Raw genomic sequence first — 25,378 nt, forward strand, 5'->3', positions numbered from 1 at the left:
CTTTTGTTGGCAAATTGTAAGTACCATTTGGGCCACAAATCACGCGTCTGGTTTGCCTTTAAATAAAAAAGCGAATTATTTAGCTAACGAAGTCAAAATTTGTAATTGTGCCACCAGGGTTTGATGCGCTAGCAGGTACAGATTCATTTAGGGCAAAAACTTTATAGGTAAATTAACAGTTAATAACAGAAAATTAACAAAACTGTTACGGCCTTACTTATTAACAAAAAAAAAAAATCTCAAATATATCTTAGTAATTATTAGTTGAGTACCTATATAAAATTTCGTGAATTTTATTTAATTAGAAGTCGCGATTTCTCGCGTGCGCTTGCTTATACGACGCCCGACCTGTATGTATGTAGGTAAATAGGGTGCTGCATGTTATCACCGGACCGGCCTCAGTCGGACAATTAATGAGTGGAAAAACATTTAATTGGGGTTAGTTAATTAGTAAAAAACGATTTAATTATGCAAAAAAAAATAAATGGGGTTGATTTTCAACCGCAATGCAGAGGCGGGAGTATGTGAAGTTGTGTGGGTGACAATGTGATGCACGAGACGATGCGAGGCCATGATGGCGAAGAGGGATGAAGAAGGGATGAAAGTCCGACAAATGACGTTGGTCAAGTACGACCAGAAATATAGTGCGAATGTGGCTTAATTGCCCGATTAGCTTTTCCCAGTTTTTACGACATTCAAGCGCAACAGACTGTAAAATGATTTATAGTTTGGGAAGGAGAAATTGAAACTTTAGCTTCTTTACTTGCAATGAGGTTAGGGTAGGTTGTAAAGATGATAATAATGAAAATTTACGATAGAGGTGAGTTTTTGCCTGTCAACGAGCTGGTCTAGTATAACTGCTAGTTATTAAAAAGGGATGCCGGCAAAATGCAGATTGTTTGTGCCTCCTGGAATGAAGAAGTACTCAAGGGCAGGGGACGATTGCGCCGATATGACCTGCTATAATCCGGGGTCTCCCAAACTACCTGTAATCCACAGGTACGATTGCGCCGGTACTAAATTTAATCCCTTAACGGGAAGGGTAATTCGGTAATTAGAAAGGTACCTGTACCTGTTTGCAAATAAAGTAGGGGTAGTTGGGAATATTCGGACAGCGTTTTACTAAAATCATTAGTTTCGTCCAACAATATTCAAGTGATCGCTGGAATAAACGCTACAATGGAGAAGACGCTTAGTGAACGTGGCAAGATTCTTGTAATTTTCGAAAATTTTAAATTCCGAAATATACGTATGTAGTTTGTAAGTATAATTTTTTTGTAAATAAATGGTTTGTTGAGAATCTTTAATATTTATTATTTGGTTTTCATAATTGCTTTTAAACATGGTTGGGGCCCACCATTACCTACTACCTATATTTTATTGAGGGGCTTACAGAATCAGGGGTGCCGCGCAATCGTGCCCAGGTATTAACAACCACTTGGGTCGCCTCGGCGCAATCGTACCATCGGCTTAAAACAACTCAGGTAATACCGGCGCAATCGTCCTGTACCGAGCCGTAAATCTTCATTATTATAATCTTTACAACCTACCTTAATCCCATTGCAAGTGAAGAAGCTAAAGTTCCAATTTCTCGTTCCCAAACTATACCTGTTAGACCCCTTGCAAAAAACTGCATCTCCAGTACTGGTTGGGTTTGAAAAGGTTGGGAAACGGCGCGTGCTGTTTGCCGTACAATGCAAATATACCAAATGTACAATACAACCCTGCTTAAAATATTACCTGCTAGTGGTAAACTAGGATTTATAAGCACCGCAAGATCTTTAACTTAAAGTACCATAAAATTTTACGACCTACAACCAAATTGAAACTACTATACCGAGTACCCCTAATAGAAATATTGACTAAAATCATAAATCACACCAACAAAGAAACAGTTTACAATCCACTTACAGATAAGAAACCGGTCATTTTTGCCCGCTGGGTGTCACCAAATATTTGGCTGAGGTTATTTAACACCCCACCATAAATTACCGGATGGGGTGCTTTAAGATCTATCTGTTTCTTTGTTGGTGTGATTTATGATTTTAGTCAATATTTCTATTCCGGGTAAAAATACTATAACCATTCTCAACATCTGATCGGAACTACTTTGATTGGGGTTTGCGGTAGGGCTGTTATAAAGTAGGTACTCAAGAAGTCAAAGCCATATTCGCACTATATTTTTGGTTGTAATTTATACCGGGTGGGGCATCGTATACGCGCACGCGAGAAATCGCGACTTCTAATTAAATAAAATTGTCGAAATTTTTCAGACTTACCTGGCTATTGGTAAGGTACATTTCATAATTTTTTGATAATTTTTCACTTACAAACAAAGCCAAAAAAAATATGTAAATTTCAAGTGTTATACTGACTGTGTTATAGGTGCAAAAAAAAAAAAATTGTATATGCACCTCAGGAGTGAATGATTTTACCCTCAGTGCTTTGTAGGTACAATGAGGGACATGGAATCCTGGGCAGTCTGCTATTGTCATTTCAAAAAGTGTCAATGTAAATGCACCTTTACTCTCATTATGATTGATATTTTCAAAAAAACTGTCAAATTAACTTAAGCTTGGTTATGAGTAGCTAAGGTATGGTTTAGAAATTTTGACAACTGAATGACACATCTGCCCAGTTATCCGTGTCCCCAATAGATGTCTTTTCCCATTTCGTGCGTTCCCGTTTCGTGCGTTTTTGGGTTCCTACCTGTTTTAGTGCCGTTTCGGGCGCCAAGAAATTGGGTAGTGCCAGTTCGTGCGTCGCCCTTTATAGGGCTTTCTCCGCAATGGTACTAAAGGGGTCCAATTTATATCTGCACCTGAAGAGCTACTGGCTGAGGGAAAAGTTATTATAAAATTTCTTCACGTCTAATGTGTAAAGTGAAAAACACATTTATTTTGGACTTAAATGCACTCAGATAGGTAGGTATAAAATAAGTAGAAATTTGTCATAAAGCCTTTACAATGCTATAATTGATTTCATATAAATGTTCATCAAGTGAGCTGTGCATTTGTAAAAGCACCTTTAATTTAGTTACATTAGGTACAAAAGTCACATTTATGAAGGTCATGTCCAATAAATCTTTACTTGGTAAAAATACAAAGACAAAAACAAATAAGAATTACTTTAATTTAATCAGTAAAAAGACGTAACATTGCTTTTGAAATCAGCAATGTTAAAATGGACAAAAACTAAAAAATTAATCAAATCGAGTTCGCGCAGAGCAAGCAACTTTGAAAGTTAAAGTCACTAGCTTTAGCTTCACTACCAACAGAAAATCAGATTTTCATGGCTTGCTTAGATGCACATTTATATGAAATTGAGTATAAGTGTACCTTATTCTATGCTAAATCTATAGTCAAGTGAACGAAATCAATCCCAACTTGAAGAGTTTTGGATAACATTATTTGACAGCGAAACATAGTAAATACGAGGATATTATAATTCAGAATAAATGGCATCTCGGTAGGCGTTGGAAATTCAAATTTACGTTGGCAGCAAGACCCTTGCTAATAATACCCTAGTTTGGATGCTGTTGGTAACCTTCGCTTTTAATTTGGCCTTGATATTATCATTGGAATCGTTTTGTGTTTATTTTCTTGTTATAAGTATTTGGAATTTCCTTGTTTCATTTATGAAAAGTGTATTATTTGTCTGGGGGTTATCTCTGCTGTGGGTGAAAACCATGTCAAAATTATGTAACGTATAACCTCAGAATAAAGTAATGACGGTTTCACATGTTTACTAAATTTTTTGACATAACATAAAGCTCACTTTAGAGAATCAACGCCTACCGCGATGCCACTTATTCTGAATTATACTATATGTCGGTAGGTATATGTATCCGGCGTTTTTTTTTCACCCCATAGTAGGCGTTGAAGTGCCAATTGTGAACACACTGTACTTACTGGTTACGAATCACGGATCAGCTGTTTGAATCTTACGTTTTACACGAGTGGTGCGTTCACAATCGACTGTTCAAGACCTACTACAAGGTGAAATTTAAAAAAAAACACCCAATATAATGATTAAAAATATTGGGTGGGTATTCCGTACATGACCGTATCCCGCATTGTCAGCGGACCAACGCACGAAACGGCACTCGCCGCAGGTAAAGACTTGGGACGACGCCCGAATCGGAAATATTTCAGTAACCCACGAAATGGGAACGCACGAAACGGCACTAATTCGCTCTGTAGAACCCTCGGGCTACAAACTGCACCTGGGGTAAAAATCATGCACTTCACTCCCTCGGTGCACAATCTATTAAAGTAACGCTTAAGGTATAAGATTATATGGCAGCACTAAAATTATCCGAATAATGGAAACCAATATTGGCGTTCAGATGGTTGTCTCGGCTCGTGCAGCTGCATCCCTTTTCCTTGGTTCAGGGCAGGGATTAAAAATTTGTGATAGAACATGTTTTTGATGTTTATTGTAAATTTTGCGATGGTAACGAAATTCCCTTTAGTACTTTGTGTCTTGAAAACAGTAAAGATGATTTGTAATAGTATTGAAATATTTAATAAATAAATATAATTTCATCGGTACGCATTTGTTTTGAGGCCGGCTCTGGAATTCACAACAGAGAATTGCTTGAAGCATGATTTATGGTTGGGCTGACCGCCTACTGCAATTGCGCAAAAGGGACGTTTATCTCCGGTCAAATACTTTTAAAGGGCCATATAATCTTATACCGTTACTTTATAACGGGTGACTATTAAAATTTTCACTTGGAGTTGGCTTTGAACGAGTTTTTATTTTTTCTGTTACTTTAGACACACGCAAGAACGAACGACAAATGTCAGTCAGTACAATTGAAACATAACCCATAATGTTAATTATAATCTCAATCTTGTCAGGGTCTAAGGTGCCATGGAAAACAAAGAATGATCCACAGCCAACCCTAAGTGAAAATTTTAATAGTCACCTGTTACTATACTCAATTTCATATAAATGTGCATCGAAGCAAGCCATGAAAATCTGATTTTCTGTTGGTATTAAAGCTAAAGCTAGTGACTTTGACTTTCAAAGTTGCTTGCTCTGCGCGAACCCGATTTGACTAATTTTCCAGTTTTTGTCCATTTTAACATTGCTGATTTCAAAAGCAATGTTACGTCTTTTTACTGATTAAATTAAAGTAATTCTTATTTGTTTTTGTCTTTGTATTTTTACCAAGTAAAGATTTATTGGACATGACCATCATAAATGTGACTTTTGTAATGTAACTAAATTAAAGGTGCTTTTACAAATGCACAGCTCACTTGATGAACATTTATATGAAATCAATTATATTTTCTCGGTAAATTGCACATTTTAATGTGATTGACAAAAAAAAATCTGTTACGAATGCTAGGTATTACATATTAAGTACCGTCGTTTAAATATTTGGGTTTGTTTTTTTTGTGTTAAAAGAAAAGAGAATAATATAGCACGTATTAAAGCATTTTATTTTTCATCTATTTCACAGTAACTATTACAATTTACACTGAAAGAAAAATACAACCTGATTTGAAGTTGAAAATAATCGGAACTCAGCTAAGTAAAATGTACTCTTTTGTAATAACAAATTCTCTGTTAACATACGATGACGTAGTAAAACTTTTAATAGACATGAACATGGCGAAAAAAAGCATATTCTACTAAGCGAAAGCCGGAAAGCAGTTTCCAGGAGTTAATCTTCTGAACTGTACCTAATGTCTGGGTCTGGCTAAATTGCTTGAAATTAGATAAATTCACGAATACAAAAAATGTTCACAACTCTGTAGTGTTTGTTCCATTTCTCGTCCTGAAACCCAACAAAAAAATTATAATAGAAAAATATAACTGTTTTCTGAAGGAATGTCACATTATTGTTTTCAATTTTAACTCTATCACTATCTCATACGTACGAAGTGTGTATTTCTGATGCGGGCGCCCACGGAGCTAAAATTTTGTGTTTAAACAACTTTCCAAACGTGGACCTGAACATTCGGTTCATGCAACAGTACAAAATGAAGTTGATCGCTCCGTTAATTAATGCCAAAATATCCATCACCTCACCGTACATTTGGTAGCATCCCAAAAACAAATCTTTTCCCTGGATGCCAATAAAAAGTCCGAAAATTCCTTGCGGAAATTCTGTGATCAGAAAAAGGAACAAGACGGCCAACAACATTTTTGTTGTTCGATCGGCACGTCGTTCGGCCTTTGAAGCTTTCTTTTTGGTCTCTTTGTTTTCTCTCAGTGGAACACAGTCGTAACTGCGCAGAGCTTTGTGCCGCTTTTTGGCTTTGAACAAGGTGTAAATCAACCAACAGCTGATAACTGTCAAGATACAACACGGCAACAGCTTGAGGAAGACGGCATAAATCCAAAAATTTATCTTCAGTAAAGTCTTGTCGTTCTTGAACATCTCATTTAAATCGGTGTGATAAAGAATAAATGTTTGGTTGTCTTCTCTGATTTTTTGTTCACTCAATGTTATTGTAAAGTACGCGGGGGCACACAAAATAACGGGTAGCAAGTAACTTATTCCTATAGCCAAAGTACAACGACTTTCAGAACAGAGAATAGTATTCTTCTCTGGATACCTGAAACAAAACAAAAAAAGATAATTTAAGAGAATTAATAATACAGGATGTTAGGGAATGGTCTCCCAAGAATTTCGGGGCGAGTTTATCAGAGAAAATGTGGTCGAACACCTTTATACCATTTTTGGATAAATTGAACCGTTTTCTGAAAATAAAATTGTTCCCTGCTGTTTTGGGGCTGCTGAAATATTGCGAAAAAATTCTATATGTTTCGATTTAAAAATGATTGCTTGGTAACGGTTGGAAGTCTACACTTTGACATGATCTATTTTTTATCCGTCGCCTGCAAAAGATTACAATCGTTTACAATGCCCGTATATCGAGGAGTAGGTATGCAGATATCCATTTTGTGTAGTGGAAATTCCACTGCTGCTGTCCGAAGGTACGCTAATACTTATATTAGGGCAAACAGAGGATATTTTGAACATTTATTATAAGTTGGTGGTTAGTGCTCGATTTCAAATCCCTTTAAAGGTTGATCGAGATGTGGTATAATAAAGCTGCAGAAATAACTTCAGTTCTTTGCAACAATAAAAGGAGACTTACCTCAAGGTTGTGGTGAATGTAGATAATTATTTTGACTATATCATTCATTACTTTATAAACCAATAAGAATCTTTGATTTTCTTTAGTTACCATGTATTACAGCGATTATTGTAGTAACCAGGGCGATTTCGAATATACGAACCTTTGTATATTCGAATATACCAACCTTTGTATTTTCGCTCGCCGCCTTAACTTACAAAAATTTTTGCGCTAGCCGTCACACTAACGTCACATTAAATCGCTCTGCTACTGAATGCGCCCAGTCGGTTTCAGGAACCTGTTTATTTATTTATTTATTTTATTCATGATATAGTCTACCCGTATACAACTCGAGGATGGAAAATTCTCGATTACTCGACGTGTTGCCGGAAACACCACTCGATCTACGATCTCGTGATGTTTCCGGGCAACACGTCTCGTATAATCGAGAATTTTCAATCCTCTCGTTGTATAATATATGAATATATGACATAATTGAACATGTTTGTTTTCAGCAAAGGGTGCCCTTAGATATTTGCTTCGAGAATAGTTATCGTTACGTTATTCTATTTTTGATGTAAAACATTGCAAAGAAAGAAAAAAAAAAGAAAAATTTGTTGGCTCTAAATTTTAGGCTAGCTGTCAACATGCTCCAATTAATCTACGCTTTAGAAAAGCACAACAATTGACGGTTTCCAACGCCTTCCCAGCCCAGGATTTCATTTGAACGCGCGATATAACTAGTGGTATGATTATTATTATCGATAATATTATGAGTGAAATTGAGCTGGAGATTTCACGAGTCCGAAGGACGAGTGAAATGTCCTGCTTCAATTTCACGAATTTAATATCATCGATGATTAATCATACCACGCGTTATATTCGATGAGACAATATAATGAATGAAATACAAAATTATTCATTTATTTGTCAAACTGACAAATTTATTTCAATCAAAAAACGTAACGACGAAAGTAAATAAGATAATAAATATTTTGCTTTTTATTATCGCTGTGGTAGCCATGCAACTAAGGATTTTACGCGTTTTCATTGGATCATTCATGATTACGTGATACATGAATTATATTGTCACAACAATAAAATGGTGCAAAAGCTCCCTAACAGTGGGGCACCATTTAAAATTTTTATTTTTGAGAAAACCATTCATGTTAGGAAAAAATGGTATCAAGGTTTTCGACCATTTTTTTCTTCACAAATTCACCCTGAAATTCTTGGGAGACCATTCCCTAACACCCTGTATAAATATTTAATAAAGATGATGTGAAACAATCACTGAAAGACGTTTTGAGGGAAAATTCGAAATCTTTGCAGTTATTTAAGGTGATTTAAGTAAAAAACCGATCTATGATCTATTGATACATTTGTGAGAAAATTTACAAGTAAGCAATCTTCCTCTTATTTCTCAAAGTGTCATAATTAATCGTTTGTGAAAATAAAACAAGATAAATTTATCCTGTTCGTCATTTAAGCAACAAGAATAACAAAATTTCAAAAGATTTTCGCTTCAACTTGATTTATCGAAGACAGATAAAATGCACATCATTTATTTTCGAACGAGTGATCCTGTAAAAATCTAAAATAAAACTGTTTGATGTTTGATTATTATGAGTTTTTGGATCTGATTCTTGAATATTTACCAAAAGATTCTTCGTTAGCTTTGCGTTTATAAAATCTCGAAAACACGCATTGTCCCTGTGTCATAATATATTAAGTAATGATGTCTATTCAGAGAAAAAATAATAATTTATGTTTTACGTTTCCGAAACGTCTAGATCGACAGAGATTTTATTTATAAAACCCAAAATATTTCAAGTTTTAAATTATAAAAATATTTATAAAGAAGGTGTATGAAAAAATAAACATTCTGAATTCGACTCAACTTCGACTTTTTATATAACATTGTTATTAGAAATTTGGTAAGAAAAAGTAATGTTGCATGAATTTACAAAATAAATTAAGTCATTTGAAATATCAATATTCAGTTTCAAGTAAAAGTTATGACGCGATTTGTAGGATATAAATAGAAGTGGATAATCTAATTATTAAAATTAATTGGCAAAAGTTATTCATACTAAAATATCCGTCGAATTTATATTCCTGTGTGAATTAGGTTAATTACTTCCTTTCAGATGTCACCATTTTGCGTGGACTTTCAAATGAGCTTATGTTATTTAGGTATGTACCTGCATCTAAATTCTAAAACAGTTTATTATGAAGATATTCCGCTGACATAATATGTAGTAGTGAAAATGATAGCGACTTTTCACTACATGGGATTTTCAAATTATGTTTTGTTCTGAACGCAACAGAATACATTATATTTTTTAATCGAGGGTAGGCACATACAAATAAATGCAATTCCAATATAACCCTTTGAAATGATCAAAATGGTACTTGAAATAAATGACATTTATCCACAATCACATTTTAAAACGACTTTTTTAGAATTTGCGTCTCTAATAGGTCTATTATTGTATTCAATTTGGAGTCTTTTATGGCTATCTATTAAAGATTCGTAGTTTAATAGATCTCTAAGAAAATTTTTATCAATATTTCAGTAGGTATATTATTGTCATTTACACCAAAAAACTTCCAATACATATTAATGTTCAAACTCCACTTTTTAACATCTGTTGCAGATATAGTTGCATCCGTTACCTTGAATTACCAATTAATTCAAAATTCTAAAAAATAACATAAAAAACTCGTTTTATAAGGGCATTGGCGCACTCGTCCCATAGAATACTCCCCTACGGATCGTTTTCTACACCTGGGACTCGTGCGCCAAAGCAGCCCTTATATAACTCGTTCTTTAATATACTATTATCCACTATTATGAACAATATTAACTAGCATTTTATCCACTAGTGCACTAGTGGAATAAACTACTACGAACAAATAAACAACAAATAACCTTAGCAACCAGCACCTCGCGTTCTGAGTTTCACCGAGTTTCAGAAGGGACATTCTTTGTGATATTTCAAATAATAATTTGGGCTTGTGATTGTGGATAAAACGTTATATTGCATTCGTGTTTTAGTCGTATTTTATTCTCTTAAAGAATATTAAACGCTCATGCGTTCGCACTCATTCTTGCGTGGATAAAATGCTATCTAAAACACTTATACAATAAATAACCATTTATACTCTCTTATTCACACTGTTCACATATTGTCTATTTTGCTGAAAATTATGGATGAAAATCCCAAAATGTGAAAAATCGAAGTGCAAAATATGTTTCTTATTTGCAGTGCAGTTGGTTTGAATTTGAATTTGGAAGGAAGTTACGAGTATATTACATACATCGGAAAATGTTATAGATAAATAACACAACATTTTTCATCTGGTTAACCGCGGTGACAGAAAAGAAGTAGGTATTCAAAAATTCCAATGAATAAAGTCGTTTTTTGTACAGTATCTACGAGTACAGTATCTGTCAGATACCTACATAATTTAATTAATGCTAGAACATTTTTATCAGCAACATATGAACTTGAGGAGGAGATGTTACACTTATTAGACTGAAATGATAAAAATTAGATTCTGAATAGAATATCACATAATCGTAATATTAATTAACTTAACAATAACTGTTCTTGTAATATACCGCTCAAAATAGAAAACGAAAGTAGCACCTTCAATTTGAAATTAATTTCATTTCAGATAAATAAACTAGGCAAAAATGAATAGGGAATTCCACAATTTTTCTTGGAAAGCAAAATAATTGCCCCAATCCTCCTACGTATTCTTAAACACGATAAATTAAAAATGTTACAGGTACTTGAAACATTATATTTAATGTGTGTATTAATATATTTCTAACACGTTTTATTACAAATTTTAAACTGTATTTATAAAAAATTCAAAAAAGGAAAAATTCCCTATTCATTGTTGCCTAGTTTACATAATATGTGAAAAAAAATTGACATGACTATAGATCGAAAAAGCTTATTCAAAAAGTTTGTGGACAAAATTTAATTAAAATCTGCAAATGGAGTATACTTCGTCCAGAGAGAGATTGGGAGATTTTAAATTGTATTAAATTAACCCAACACTACAAAATGCACAAGAATACATTAACTAGGGCATAATTGCAGGGCAAAAATGTTACTGCTTGAAGGATATATTTCAAATTTTACGTGCGCTAGATACTACTTTCTCTGCGTAGAATTTACCTACTGATGTTTATGTCAACCAATCTCTCGCTGGACAAACTTTACCAAATTTAGAAAATATCTTGGATAATTATAAAAAATATGTACCTACATTATTTTTGGTTCTTTTGGGACAGATAAAATTATTTTAATGACCTAATAATATTTAGATATAATACATACATATTTATACAGACTGATTTTAAAAATTGTGCATATATTTTAACCTGAGATAGTACGTGTTAAAAGAAAGCAAAATAACCCAAATTGCCTTATACAAATGTTAATGATTTAAAGGAAATCAAAGGAATCAGTTTGTTTGGGAACCGTTGAAAAATTTTAAATTTGCCGGGCAGTTTTGACCTACGACCAATCTAAAATGTCAAGTTATTCTGTCATTCGAGGTTCGGTTTGATTTTTATCGTTAAAGTTTTTTAGCACCTTTTCTCGAAAAACATCAACATTTGTATAAAACATTATTGAATCAATTGTTCATATCTGTTCACGTTGGAATGAACATCAGTGGTGCAAAATGACCTGACCTGTTACTATGACAACTCATATGAAAGTTAATGCCAAATGTGTGTGATTTGCACCACTGATGTTCAATCCAACCTGAACAGGATATACCTATTGTGGAGTTCTACCACTGGTTAAAATATCTGCACAACTTTCAATGTCACCCCCTATGCACATATTGAGATTATTGAGACCAGTATTATTAATAGGATATTTTATGTACCGGGTGGCCTAACACTTACCATTTTTGCGATTACGCATTTAATAATTGTCCAAAAATTCTGAAACTCGGTAGGCACAATCTACAATTAGGTACTATTCTATGATTGAGCATGATCAACTGTTTTCAATTAAATTTGTGTGATGGAGCTAACTTTATAGCGATTTAATTTCAAATTGGTCCAAATATTTCAAGTTTTTTTTTGCTCTACTAGTTATCGTGGGATTACATTCGCTACACGTGTGTGTAAACTTCCTCCTAAAAAAAGTGGTGCTTTATACACGTTGTTTAAATAACTCTTCTGCACAAATTGATAGCCAGGAAGTCCTTTCGACTTTAATACTATTATTTATTATGGTGATTTAATAATGACAGTTTAGAATGTAATTCGTAAAATTCAGTGGATAATAATATTTTACCTCCTTTATAGACTTATGTTTTTCATATTCACAGGTTTTTAAAGTTAAATCCATAAAAATCTAACAAATTATTCGTAAATTTCTTTAAGGAAATAGAGTTGCTAGTTTATAAACGTGAGTGAAGAGAACCGTACCTAGATTTGATTCAAGACAGATCTTTACTTTATTTGTATTTGAAAGATTTATACCTTCTTTTATGAGCGTATTAAACTTAATTAATCTAAAATTAGATCATTAAATTGAAACTTATTACAATAAATGCGTACTTGTTATTTTGTTACTACTATATTTTGTCAATTACATATTCGTTTTAATGTTGTTGGTATTTTTGTAATCTGTTTATAGTGAATTCAAATTGACCTGATGTGAATATACATTGGTCAGTTTATGATAACATTTGAGCCCAGAAAAACAAACTTCGCAACCATGTTTGTGCTACCTTTATGTTACAACTGTAAATAAGTGTAAAGAGCAAGAGCAGTTTTACATGTATTATGAAAATATTTTGGTTTTATAAAGTTGGAATATCTTTCATCGCATGTCGCATTGTAATTAACAAACATTTTAATAGAAATAAAAGTAATAAACAATAAATAAATCTGATGCGTCCATCGAATAGCTTACCCTATAGCTAAGTATCTCCATATAGCTAATGTGAGGGTGAGACAAACGGATATCGTATGAAGAATTTGTGTGATGTGTGCATGAAATAACATGTAGACTCCCCCTGGATAAGGGAAATCCATTTTCGTTGGCACCACCATGTAGTAGTAACACGCGTAGGGAATATATTCAATCATAAGTACCATATCAGCAATAGCCAACGCTGTTAATATTCGGTTAATGGGAGCACAAACCATGTCCTTTCGTGTTAGAACGGCAATATTTAAAATGTTGGCTACCGTGCCAAATAGGCACACGACGATCGCCAAATAGGGATGATAATCATTAGCGTACGTCTCCAACATGTCCTTGAACCCACAATCCACATCACTATTGTCATTCGTGACATTGTTTGCCATTTGTAGCAGATTCAACAATTTTTCAAATTCCTCTTTGGTGAAATTGTACCTTTTGCTATGAAGAATGCCTCTGAACGATGAGATTATTCTATTTAATTTGGTATTGTTAAACATCGGCATTCTTACTTCAATCGTTTGAACTCGAATGATGCTGATTTTTATATTTACGGTACATCGTGACGGTACTTGCGGCAAATATCTGGAAAAAATGGCAACGTATTAATACTCTAACGTTTTAAATTTAATTTTTAAATGATGTACATGTTATAAAGAAACGGAAATTAAGAAGTTTGGATTGTATTATTCGCAGTTATAAAAGTTGCTTATTTTCGGAACACTTATAAATATTTATTTAGCTGATAGACCCTCGAGCGTGAGATTTAGATCAAAGTTTGGTCCGCCTCATAAATTCAATTGTTAATGAATCCTTCGGGGAGTATTTTGTTTGTGATTAGTAGTAAAATACTTGGTTTATCTTCGTTACGAAGACAAACGGAATAAGGCGCAGGAAACTGAACCGAATTACAAAATTATACATATCAATAAAAAACTAAATATACTTTGTGTTTATTTGCAACGATAAATATTAGTAACATTACAGATATTCAAGAAATAAAAATTTGAATAAACAATTCTGAAACGGATGTACTGTAAACTTCACTCAAAACTTTTATTTATACATTTTTACGCGAATTATTTACAAGGAATCTGTCTATTTGTTCAATTTTGATCTTCTTCCGGCTGATGTCGCTGACTCAGAGAATACCAGAAGAACATGTGGCAATTGTTTCTAATCATATGACAAAAAAAGTATTTCTAAAATTTAACAAAAGGACATGGACATGAAAGTGTTTTAATTTTATGTTGTGCGAGTGAAAGCCTCAAACAGTCCTCAAATGTTAATCCTCAAAAATGTTTTTAATGAAAATGTAAATTTTTACCAAATTAAACCTAAAATAATTAACTTAAGTGAAATAACATCCCTATTATAGCCGAAATCATGGAACATTCTCATCTCCTTTAATTATTTTGTACTTTTTCTGTTGGATTTAAATCAAGAAAGTGTGAAGGCACAAAGTCCATTCTTTTTTCTCTGCACCACTTTTCAATAGATTTAAATAAATAGTTTGCGTGTGAGTTCCCACGTTTCACACATAATTTGTCACAATATATGCAAAGATGATAACTAGTAAGAGCTTAGAAACCTAAGTAGAGGATTAAGACAGTCAGCAAGTTTAATTAAATCCGGAAAAGGGATTTTACCGGTGATCTTTTAACATTCACCCTGCCATCTAACCTGCTCATTTGCTCAAGTAATCTTATTTGTGTTAATCTTTGTGGGATACGCAAAACTGTTAAAATAAATTCGATTGTTTGGAAACTTTGTTCAAGCAAATGAGAATTCTTAACAACTTCTATGAAATAAGCTTGGATCGATGTTGTTCAAAATAGGCAATTTAAAGTTTAAAATGTAAGTTTCTTTATATTTTGCATAATTTCAAGTTCATGGTAAAAGTTTGATCTAACACTGCCTCGGTTCTTCGTATCTATCTAAACAAATTGACAATGTTCCAGGCAAGGATAATGATGTATTGATGTGTAAGGCGAGAACACATGCCTCTAATAATCATTATGATAACTTTAGATACCAGTAGTACGAGCTCAGAAAGTGAGTTTGAATCAAAGTTGAAATTTAGTGTAAAATTGGAACATGAGTGTATCATTATTTGTCAAAAAATCTTTTAAAACTTGGTAGTGGAATCGTGTATTATTGGAGAGTATATCACAAAAATATTGGAAGGAACGTGATTTTAACTGTAAAATTAAACCGGAATTTGGAGCAATTATTTCAGTACAAGAAAAGTTATTAGAAACAAATTGCCTTGGAATATAGTAACTGTCGTTTTCAATATACAGGGGGATTCACGAATAGTGTCTGATTTATTTACAAAAATATAATTATTTTCACACATTTGATGACACTATTGTTTCATTTTTCTGAAATCGCATTACTATGATCGCAAAATTTTATTCAAATTGAAAAAAGCCAAGTATTCTATGAGAGAGTAATTTATGTTGCAGGAATAAAGGCACTAATTCAGACACTTTTCGTGAATCACCTTGTATGTATTTAGAAATTTCCTCCCGAACTATACATATTTTGGAGTTTTAAGGGTCCTTGGCAGCAGCAATAGTAGATTACATACCGAGGTGAAAAGTGTTTCATTCCTGTCGAGAGCTAAGATAGTTTACCAAGGCGTAGCCGAGGTTAACTAATGCTCGAGACAGGAAGGAAACACCTTCCCACCGAGGTTTGTATACTATTTTATTCGGAATCATTACATTTATAGCAAATAAACAATTCATTTGATGCAATTTCCTTTCTACCGTTTTTCGACAATTCGTGTACGCCACTGGAAAAACGCCATAACAGGGCGGAAAGTGGCCTATTACTGACCAAGACAGGGAAGTAAAGATAAAAAGGAATGGTTAACTTTCCGCCCTGTATAAGGTTAGGAATGTGCATATTACAATACGATTCCGAATAAAATATTTTTTTGTTCGACACTGTCAGAATTTGAGAATTTTCTCCTGTGTGAACAGATTTTGATAAATTTGATAACTTGTCAAAACGAAACGTCAAGCTAATTTTAAAGATTTTTAGCGATTTGGAGCCTTTAAGGGGCTCGTCGAACAAAAAAACGTTGTATTCAACTCGTTCTTGTGTAATTTTGGCTTTTTTTGGCATGAGTGGACCAGTTTAAAACTCGAGTGAAGCGAGAGTTTTAAGGGTCCACGAGTGCCAAAAAAAGCCAAAATTACACACGAACTCGTTAAATAAATAACTATTTCCGATTTCATAACACGACAGCCTATAGATAAGTCTGTGGGGGGTCTAATCCTCAGGACTTGCCAATTTTGCCATCCTAGGCTATGTATAAATGTTGTCGTTTCGTTATACATACCATATGTTGTTTTTGTTTCAAGTCAAAAATCTGAAACCGAATCTGTTTCATGGTCACATTAGGCACATTTTGCGTCGAAAGATAAATTTCTTTTTAAAGCAAACGGAATATGCGCAAACTCTTTTAGAGTTTTCCGATATTATTATAATTTTGTAAACATCATCCAAAAGTTATAATGATTACTTTTTGTATTCCAACCAACGATATTGATACTGATCAGAATTCGGTAAGGAATTAATACTTTTCATAAACTAATAATACTTTCTACAATAATAGAAAATTATACCTGCCCATTCCATAAGAATGAATTTTAAAGAAAAATAACCCTTATTTCTCAGATAAATTTACAAAGCCATTTGGACCGCATTGCTTCGTTGAAAAAATTGAGTGTCGAAATCATGTCCTGCTTAATTTTTACAATGAAACAGAGAGATTACAAAAGCACCCACTGTTGATCTGAATTTCTTGTGGACTGAGGGACTTGGTCACTCACGAAACCCGGTAAGGCTCGATAAAACATTACAAATTCAAATCCATGACAACTGATGTTGAAGCATTGTATTTGCCGTTTCGTTAACGATTTGCAAATTATCTGAGTTTCGTGAATCTACCCCCGATATTTTAAAATTTAGGACAACAAAAGTTAGTGCTATTATTAAATTTTGCAAAGCTGAATATCGTCGTCTACACTAGCAAAGCACGTAACTCCAAAATGCAAAATTTTACAGGAGCAACAATAAACTGTACTAGAAACAAAATTGCATTCTGCTAACCGGCGAGTTAACCTGGATACAAGAAACCGAAGGTAACCAAATTGTAGATAGAAATTTAAATTTTTAAAAAGCGATTTCAGAAAAATTGTAATACATTACGCAACATGAAAGTGTCTATGCGTGACTCGGAGGCTTGAAGAAGTACTCGGACGCTTCGCATCCTCGTATTCTTCAACACGCCTCCTCGTCTGCAAAGTATCACTTTCATGCCTCGTAATGTAATATACTATTATTTAGAAATCATTTGAATTGTGCTAGTTATTTGTGTAAACAAAGCAGATAAAATAACAAAATTCCTGATAATGAGTTTCTAAATATGTATACATGTATTCTCATTGTATGAGCCTTTTCTTGAGTACTCGTATTGTTATCAAGTTTGTTACTCGATGTTGATAGTAATGTCCAATTTCACAGTAAATAAATTTCTAGGTGGAAAACGAATTAATTATTCTTTCAAAGGCTCTTGTGAAGGCAGCTGTGCTTTTGTAAGTAATAATACAAAAGGGTTGTTTATTTTGAATAGATTAACCAAATTAATCTGTGGTGAAATTTTTGGGAGAGGTAGGGCAAAAAGAAAATTTAAATATCACAGTGTAGATTCAAATTACGGTGGCAATGTAACAAATGAAATTAATTTACCAGATATTACCAGAGTAGACTAATTAATTTAAAACAATACTTTAGGCTAAAGTAAAATACCGATCCCGAATGGCACATAGAATGAAATTACAAATTAACAAGTAATTTTGAAAAAAAAATGCAAAATGAAGTTGAAGAGATATCTACAGCTAATATTGTAGTAAAAGGCATTTTAGATCAAAATTCTTGAAATTTATTAGTAGCTTTATAGAAGCTTAAGTGCATGATATTGAAAATAAAAAGAATTAAAATAAGACAGGGATGATGTAAAAAAAGTTTTTTTGCACGACCTATATACATATAATGAGCAAGTTGTAAAGTTTATTCCCTGATTGTATGGAGTAAACCCGGTCTTTTTTCCCCTTTGGCAAAAAACCACAGCCAATTCAACCTTTTATGATACATATTTATTTGGAACTAGCTGACCCGGTGAACTTCGTATTACCTACAATCGCTGTTCGTTAGCCTCGCTAAAACTCAAAAACGGCTTCACCGATTTGATTTTTTTTTTTTTTTTTTGTAACATTTTGATTAGCTATAATCAATCCTTATCAACCTTCCAACTTCAATTCATTGAGATCAATAGTAGTGGCTATATTTTATACGGTTTGAATTTCGTTTGGTTATTAAATGAAACTTACTTACAATTCTAATGAATTAAATGTCTTTTATGTACATGAAACATAAATACAATTGGTACCACTGTAATCTAAACGCATTTCCGGTTGTCAGCTTTGACAGAGTTGACAAGCGAATTTGACGTTTACGTGGTATAGTTTGTCTAAACATAAGTGAATTTTATGGTTTTAACAACTAAAGTAGTTTATGAGGGATGTTGTAAAAGTGGCAATAACCAAATCTGCAGCTTTTCGTTTAACAAAGACAGGCACGCGTTGCAAAATTTACGACAGGGTAGCTAAATATTCTGTTGTGATGGATTTGTCGTGAACAACCCTAAAATCCCTCATAAAGTACTATAGATGTTAAAACCATAAAATTCACTTATGTTTAGACAAACTTTATCATTCTTTCCAAATTAGAAGAAGAGTGATCGTTCCGGAGGGTAAGCCAATATTATAACATCGCGAAGAGCTAACCCGACAGACGTTGTCTTGTCCAAATTTCAATACCTAAATTTGTTTGTGATCGTATTGTGAATTTGTGAAAAGCTATTGGAAATGTGTAAACAAAGTAAAAATGAAGAATTTTACATGGGAGATGAATTCTATCGGCAGTATTTTACACTGCTGAAATGCTGGAAATGTGTGATGTGCCTGGGATGTGATCGAGTTGGAACCATGCGGTTTTATTCCAGAATTTAAATCACAATTTAATTAAGTCAGAATTTCATGTCCAAACAAATGATTTATTTTTTTTTATTATATTTGAAATCACAATGAATCTCAAGCAGTTTTATTGGGTGATTCAAAATGATTGTGAATAAGTATTGAACTAAGTATGTACGAAAATGTATGTGGCAACTGTGTGAATGGGATAGAATTGACATTTGTATCACATTTCATAAGCCTGCCTTTAATTTTTTTATTTTTCACTTTAGTATAATTGCATGATAACTCCTAGGATACGAAATATGTAAACATGTCCATAACAACCGGGGAATAATACAGGGCGTAATAAGAATAAGCGGGCGTAATAAGAATAAGCGGGCGTAATGAATTCATAACGCCCTCATCAATTCAAAATTGCAGAAATGCCATTTTTTTTTTTTTTTTTAAGAACACGTTTAGTGAAAAATAAAATCTTGTATGCACCACGGCGTCACCGAATGATTACGCCCATCGAACGATATCATCATCGATTCATCGTTCTCCGGGCGTAATCATCGTTGTAACGCCCTTGGTGCATAAATAGCTATTATTGTTTTCAACTGTCATAAATTCTCATTTTTCACCTTTGTAAACTGTCTCTTAAATGCCCTAAAACAAAATGAGCAGATAATGAATCGTTGCCCTAGACAACACATTCAACGTTACATTTCTGACAGGTCTTGAAAAATTTGTCAAAACTATCAAAAGCAAATGCGAAACCATTTTAAAAAGATTTGGAAGCTTCAGGGACGTCGTTTAAAACAATAAAATTCTGTATGCAACTCGCTTCTGGGTAAATTGGGCTTTTCGAATTGCCCTCGAGGCCTTAAAAACCCTCGCTACGCTGGTGTTTTAATCTTGTCCCTCGGGCAATAAGAAAAGCCCAATTTACACAGAAACTCGTTGCATAAATAACTATTAATTCCATTACACATTGATTTGACAACTTTCAAAATTGCGGGACTATGAGAAATGTCAACTCTATCCTACCCATACAGTTGCCACATAAATTTTCGTACATAGTTGCCAGATTTATCCACAATTATTTTGAATCACCCAATATTTACATTTCGATTTCGATTGCAAGATCGATGTTCAAGTAAACAATCCGATTGGTTTGATTCCCAATTTCACAATCAGCTGTCAAATAACATTTGTACACGTAGGCAAATTAATTGGAATAGAAGTAAAACTACTAAATTTGTTGGACAGCTCGCGAAACAACAGAAAAGTAAAAGCAAATGTAATTTTATTTTAATTTACTAAATTGCGTTTTTCCGGATTTTTCTTCAAATCTTCCAGATTTTTTTTTTAATTAAAAACAAAAAAAAGCATCAAGCAAATATGTAGCTCCTATTGTCAGTTATGATCGAGAGTGCATACAAAAATTATAATTTTTGAAATTTGCCCGAATTTTCCGACTTTCCTTTGTAATTGTCCCGAAAACTTATCCAAAACCCTAACAAACAAAATCAAAAAAGAATTACGCATAGCCATCGTTCGAATCCTGAGTTATGGTCTTGAGTTCAGACAAAAAAGCACTTTCAATTTTCCCCGAATTATTTTAATTTAGTTTTTCCCGATTTTTCTCCAAATCTTCCAGATTTTTTTTCTATTGAAAAAAATTCAATTGAGTTATTTCCATCCCGGGGCATATCGAACAAAAAAAAGAATTAGTATGTCGTTCCTATCGTCAGTTATGATCGAGAATGCATACAAAATTATAATTTTTGCAGTTTGCCCGACTTTTTCGACTTTCCTTTGTAATTGTCCCGATTTTTTTTTCCAAAAAACTTTTTCACGACTATAACGAACAAAACAAAAAAAATAATTATGCATATCACAAAAAAGCACTTTCAGTTTTTCCCGAATTTTCCAATTTTCCAGGCAACTTTTCCAGTTTTTCTTTACATAAAAACCTCATACGGATTATTACGAATTTAAAAAAAATAAAGTTGGAAAAAATAAATTTTATAACGAACAAAAACAAGTCAAAAAATCAAGTAGGTAAATCAAACAGTCAAATGTTACTGTTAATTTCATTCGTATGTATTATTTGTTTTACAAAACGTTTTCGAAAATGACTCATTTAACAGAAACACGTCTAGAATTTTCAAAAGTAATTTTCAATGCCTAAGGTTGGTACCTCCTTGCCATGAATTGAGAGAGTCCAACTAAATATGCCGCCACAAACCAAAATTGATTGTGAAACAAAAAATCATCTATCACTTAGCGAGCAATTAGTTATTTGCAACTGTTAGAAGGAATTTGCTGTCTTTGAGTTATCTTTTGTTTGTCACCAGAAATTACATAGTCGCCAACCTAACCAAATTTATGGCAACCTATCAACGAATACACCTAAATCCTAGGGAGTAATTTATTTTTGACACGATAGTAGATAAAACTAAAACAGGGGGAATTTCTTCATAAACTTGCTTATTGTCAACAAGCTGGGGGATGGCAATTCGAACATTTAATTACATAATTTTAAGTACTTACTAACAGAGTTTTTGACTTGTTTTTGTTCGTTATAAAATGTATTTTTTCCAACTTTATTTTTTTTTTCTCAAAACTGATTTAGCAAAAAAACACTTTTTATTAAATTTGTCTTCTCCGTGAAACGCCCTAACTGAAACGTTAATAATGTCTTGGTGCGAAGTTTTGACCAATAAATGATTTATTGACTAATACGTTGTTAATTACTTCAGTATCTACGTCGTCGTTATTTATGCTATTAGAAATGAGCATATTTATACATTCAGATTTAAACTTTTTTTGTATATAGTATAAGCACCCAATTTTACATTAAATTTCAGTTTTCGCTCAAGCTCTCTTACTGAGCTCGTGATTAACTTTTAGCATTTAAAAGTTTTTTTTAACATGTAAAATCTAAATTATTCATATGAGTAATTGGACATTTACAATTTACAATTTACAATTGCAATGAGATTAATATTTTAATTTAATTTTAATTGATATTTTTCAGTGTAAGATTTATATTTGCACCAAACATTTGCAAATTAAAAAATAAAACAGTGGTGAAGATAATAATTGTTACATTTTCTTCTTTACAATGTTTCATGAGGTCCTTGTATATCTCACCTCCCACAATACAATTTTATGCACAATATACAATTCTGTAAATTTAAAATTTTATTCATAATAATGAAATTATCAGTGATTAATTCCCACGTATGTACATCAAACGTGCGTGTTCAGCCAATCAGAACGCTTGCTTTCATCCAATCAAAAATGTCCTACTACACTGTCATCTGTCAAAAGTGATTAAAATTGCATGCTACTCCTGTCAGATTCTCAAATTGTTTTTAATAATTGTGTTTTTAATAACTGTATTATAAATAAATAATTTCTCTAAGGTTAAAGTTTGTACTCTGGAATTAATCTTGCCAAAAATAACACGACCTAATTTTTTTATATCTGATAAATTTCCCTAATTTTCACTTAAACATTTTTGCTTTAGACACTTTTACTCGTTGATATTTGGGCATTTTTATTCAAAGGTTAAACCCTCGAGCTAAAACTCTTGGGCGTAACAAGAATAAAAATGCCCAAATTCATCTCGTAAAATTGTCAAAGCAAAAAGTTTTGGTAAAATTGAAAAATCTACCCGATAAAAATATTATAGGTCTTGTTATTTTACCTTCGATTATTTCCTTCATAAGAAATCTGACTAATTACAGCGCCGTATGTGTACGATTATTTTGGTTTAAATAAACGATCATTATTGCACTCTAGCTCCGATTATTGCATCTTAGTTTTTCTTTCAAAATTTTGTTTAAATAATGCAGCAGGAAACGAACTTAAGTTAGATGTTGCTATTCAAATAATTGTTGTTTGTTCCATTTATTCTAAAGGAACTCTTCGAGAAAGCTCATTAATTCTCGTTTTTATCTACAAAAAAAATTGACATTTTGCGTGACAGATCCGTCAAAGATTTAATATTTTGAAAATATTTGAATTTTTTCCAGTTTGTATTCTTATGTTTAATAAAAAATAGTGGTATAATTCCCATCTCATGTTTTACTGCTATTGTATTCTGGAAATAATCTTGTGATATACCCCTCGTGCAACGAGTATAATCTTTAAAAGTGTGTACTGCCTCATCATTTTCAAAATTAATTCGGGGAAGATTGTGGTTTGTAAACTGTTTCTTTGTTGATGTGATTATGATTTTTGTCAATCTATTATAAATGTTATAATAGGTATAAATATAGTACTATATCTAGGGTATTTTTGTCCTAAACTATATTTTCTTTTGTTTTTAATTTCGTGAACCTTCTCCTGCATGTATGTTCTGGATTTCAAATTTATTATGTAATTTCTTTTCTTTCTGGACATGCATTTTTCAAATTATCTTAATTTCTGCCATCTCATGTAATGCTCGCTAATATTCCTTTATTGGTTATGTTGAATACATGTTAAAACCTCTAGTTTAAATGATTCATACAAGTCCTTTTTATGTCTTTTGGAGATCATCTTTATCAAGAAATGGTTGGACTCTTTTTAAGAATATTTTTCAGTTAAAAGTATTGTACGTTTTAGTCCTGCTTTATATTCTACAGCAAAAGTTACAAGCCTCTTTCCGCTGTTCACTTTTTTATGTATAGAAATATACTTATACCATATTTTTTATAGCAAATTTGTGTCTGTTTTCTTTTGCATTTAAATAAGAATTTTACAAAAGTATGTTAGAAACTATCTGCAATTTTCAAATTCTTTGCAACTTGATTGATTGTCTTTAATCCACTCCTAGTCCTAATGTGAATTTTGCAAAACTGGCATTTGTCATACTTATATTGATTTACAGCTACCATGTGGTAATATATTTAGAAAAGAGATTTATCTTCACGTTATAATTTGGTTTAAATCTCTTCTATTAAGTTCAATTCAATTTAGGTACGATGCAATTCGATTCTCTGCTTGTCACTTATACAGCCTCACCAATCCCATTCAGACAGTTCCTCTACTAGAATATAAAGTAATCAAGAAACGTGTTTCACCATTCTTTAATCAAGCTTTTTCGTGTAAATTATATAAGATGTTTGTTTTCTTTTTCGGTTTTTATCGATTACGTATATAATATATATTTTTTTAAATTTATAATTATAACATCCCAAAAGTTATTTTTGTCGTGTTAGAATAAAACCTTCTAATCGTTTAAAACAACAACGGCGAAGTTTAAACAATGATGGCTTATTTTCTTTTAATGGAATTGACTATGTCATTGTACTTAAGTTAATCTAGCTTTTTTGTAATTAAAAAAATTGCAAAAATCATTAAATAAATGACTTTTCTTTAAATTAAATAAATATATCACACATATCTGGATTAAAATAAATATAGGGGTAGGATGAAACTAAAAGCACTGTAATAAGATCGGGACAGCCATAAATCCAGACAAAACCGTCACCGGCTACATTTTTTTCAATACATCTTCTTTGATTGAATTTAGTTGGTAATTATTGACATTTATTTATAGCAGAGTATTGACTATCTATCATTCATCAATCATGGCGATTAGGAATTTACTGACAACGAGTACACCTATGCAAAAGCATTTTTATGAAGAAAGTTCATATGTACATATATACTTTTATCACCATTACACTTTTTATTTTTTTAATTAGTTTTATCATTGTTTGTGTAATTAAATTGATTTTCACAAATAATTTTTGATCTCAAGAAAAAATGTTAAACTTAAGAAAAAGGAGTTTCCAACGTACCTTTAATAGTGATTAGGGTGGTGGTTGAGAATTCATCGGAGTTAAAGGACACCGACAATCAACAGGTATTTTTTAGATTTACGGAAAGTGTGTGTTAACTGTGAATTCAGATAAAATACTAACAAAACGCCGTCGCGACGCTTATTTTAAAAGCTGTTGGCGCGCATGTGCTCAAATTTTTGTATTTTGCGCCTGATGATAATCTTTACTTATATGCCCTTATTCATATTTTATGTGAGTACTTACGCTTTGATAGTAAACTATAAAAAGTTCAATTAAATTAGTCAGTAAGTTTGAAAAAATTTTTTTACGTTAAAATTCGATACAGGATTTTGAAATTTTTAGACCATATTTAGATGTGTTTTAATTTTCATAAATATTGTCATTATCACCGTCTATCATATTTTCGAAAATAGTATATTATGTTATGGGGAGCAAAAATGAAGTTTTATGTGCTGCGGCTGGTAGATTGG

General features: G+C 32.5%; 1 protein-coding gene across 4 annotated transcripts in view; it reads right to left on the reverse strand.

Moving 5' to 3' along the window:
- Positions 1-5,432: 5,432 nt before the first annotated feature.
- The window catches only part of LOC138123814 (G-protein coupled receptor dmsr-1-like), a 29,747-nt gene continuing 9,801 nt past the window's right edge, over positions 5,433-25,378 (reverse strand). For 2 of the 4 annotated variants that reach the window (XM_069038632.1, XM_069038633.1), the window contains exons 2-4: positions 13,058-13,654; positions 5,895-6,575; positions 5,433-5,791 (exon numbers count right to left, since the gene is read on the reverse strand). In XM_069038632.1, coding sequence (XP_068894733.1) covers positions 5,758-5,791; positions 5,895-6,575; positions 13,058-13,575 — 1,233 coding nt within the window. In that variant the 5' untranslated portion in view covers positions 13,576-13,654 and the 3' untranslated portion in view covers positions 5,433-5,757. Of the gene's footprint in view, positions 5,792-5,894; positions 6,576-13,057; positions 13,655-24,905; positions 25,017-25,378 lie in introns of those variants that run through there. The other 2 variants (XM_069038634.1, XM_069038631.1) reach the window with 2 other exon arrangements.

The sequence above is a fragment of the Tenebrio molitor genome, chromosome 2 (genome assembly GCF_963966145.1).
Source record: "Tenebrio molitor chromosome 2, icTenMoli1.1, whole genome shotgun sequence".
Lineage (NCBI taxonomy): Eukaryota > Metazoa > Arthropoda > Insecta > Coleoptera > Tenebrionidae > Tenebrio > Tenebrio molitor.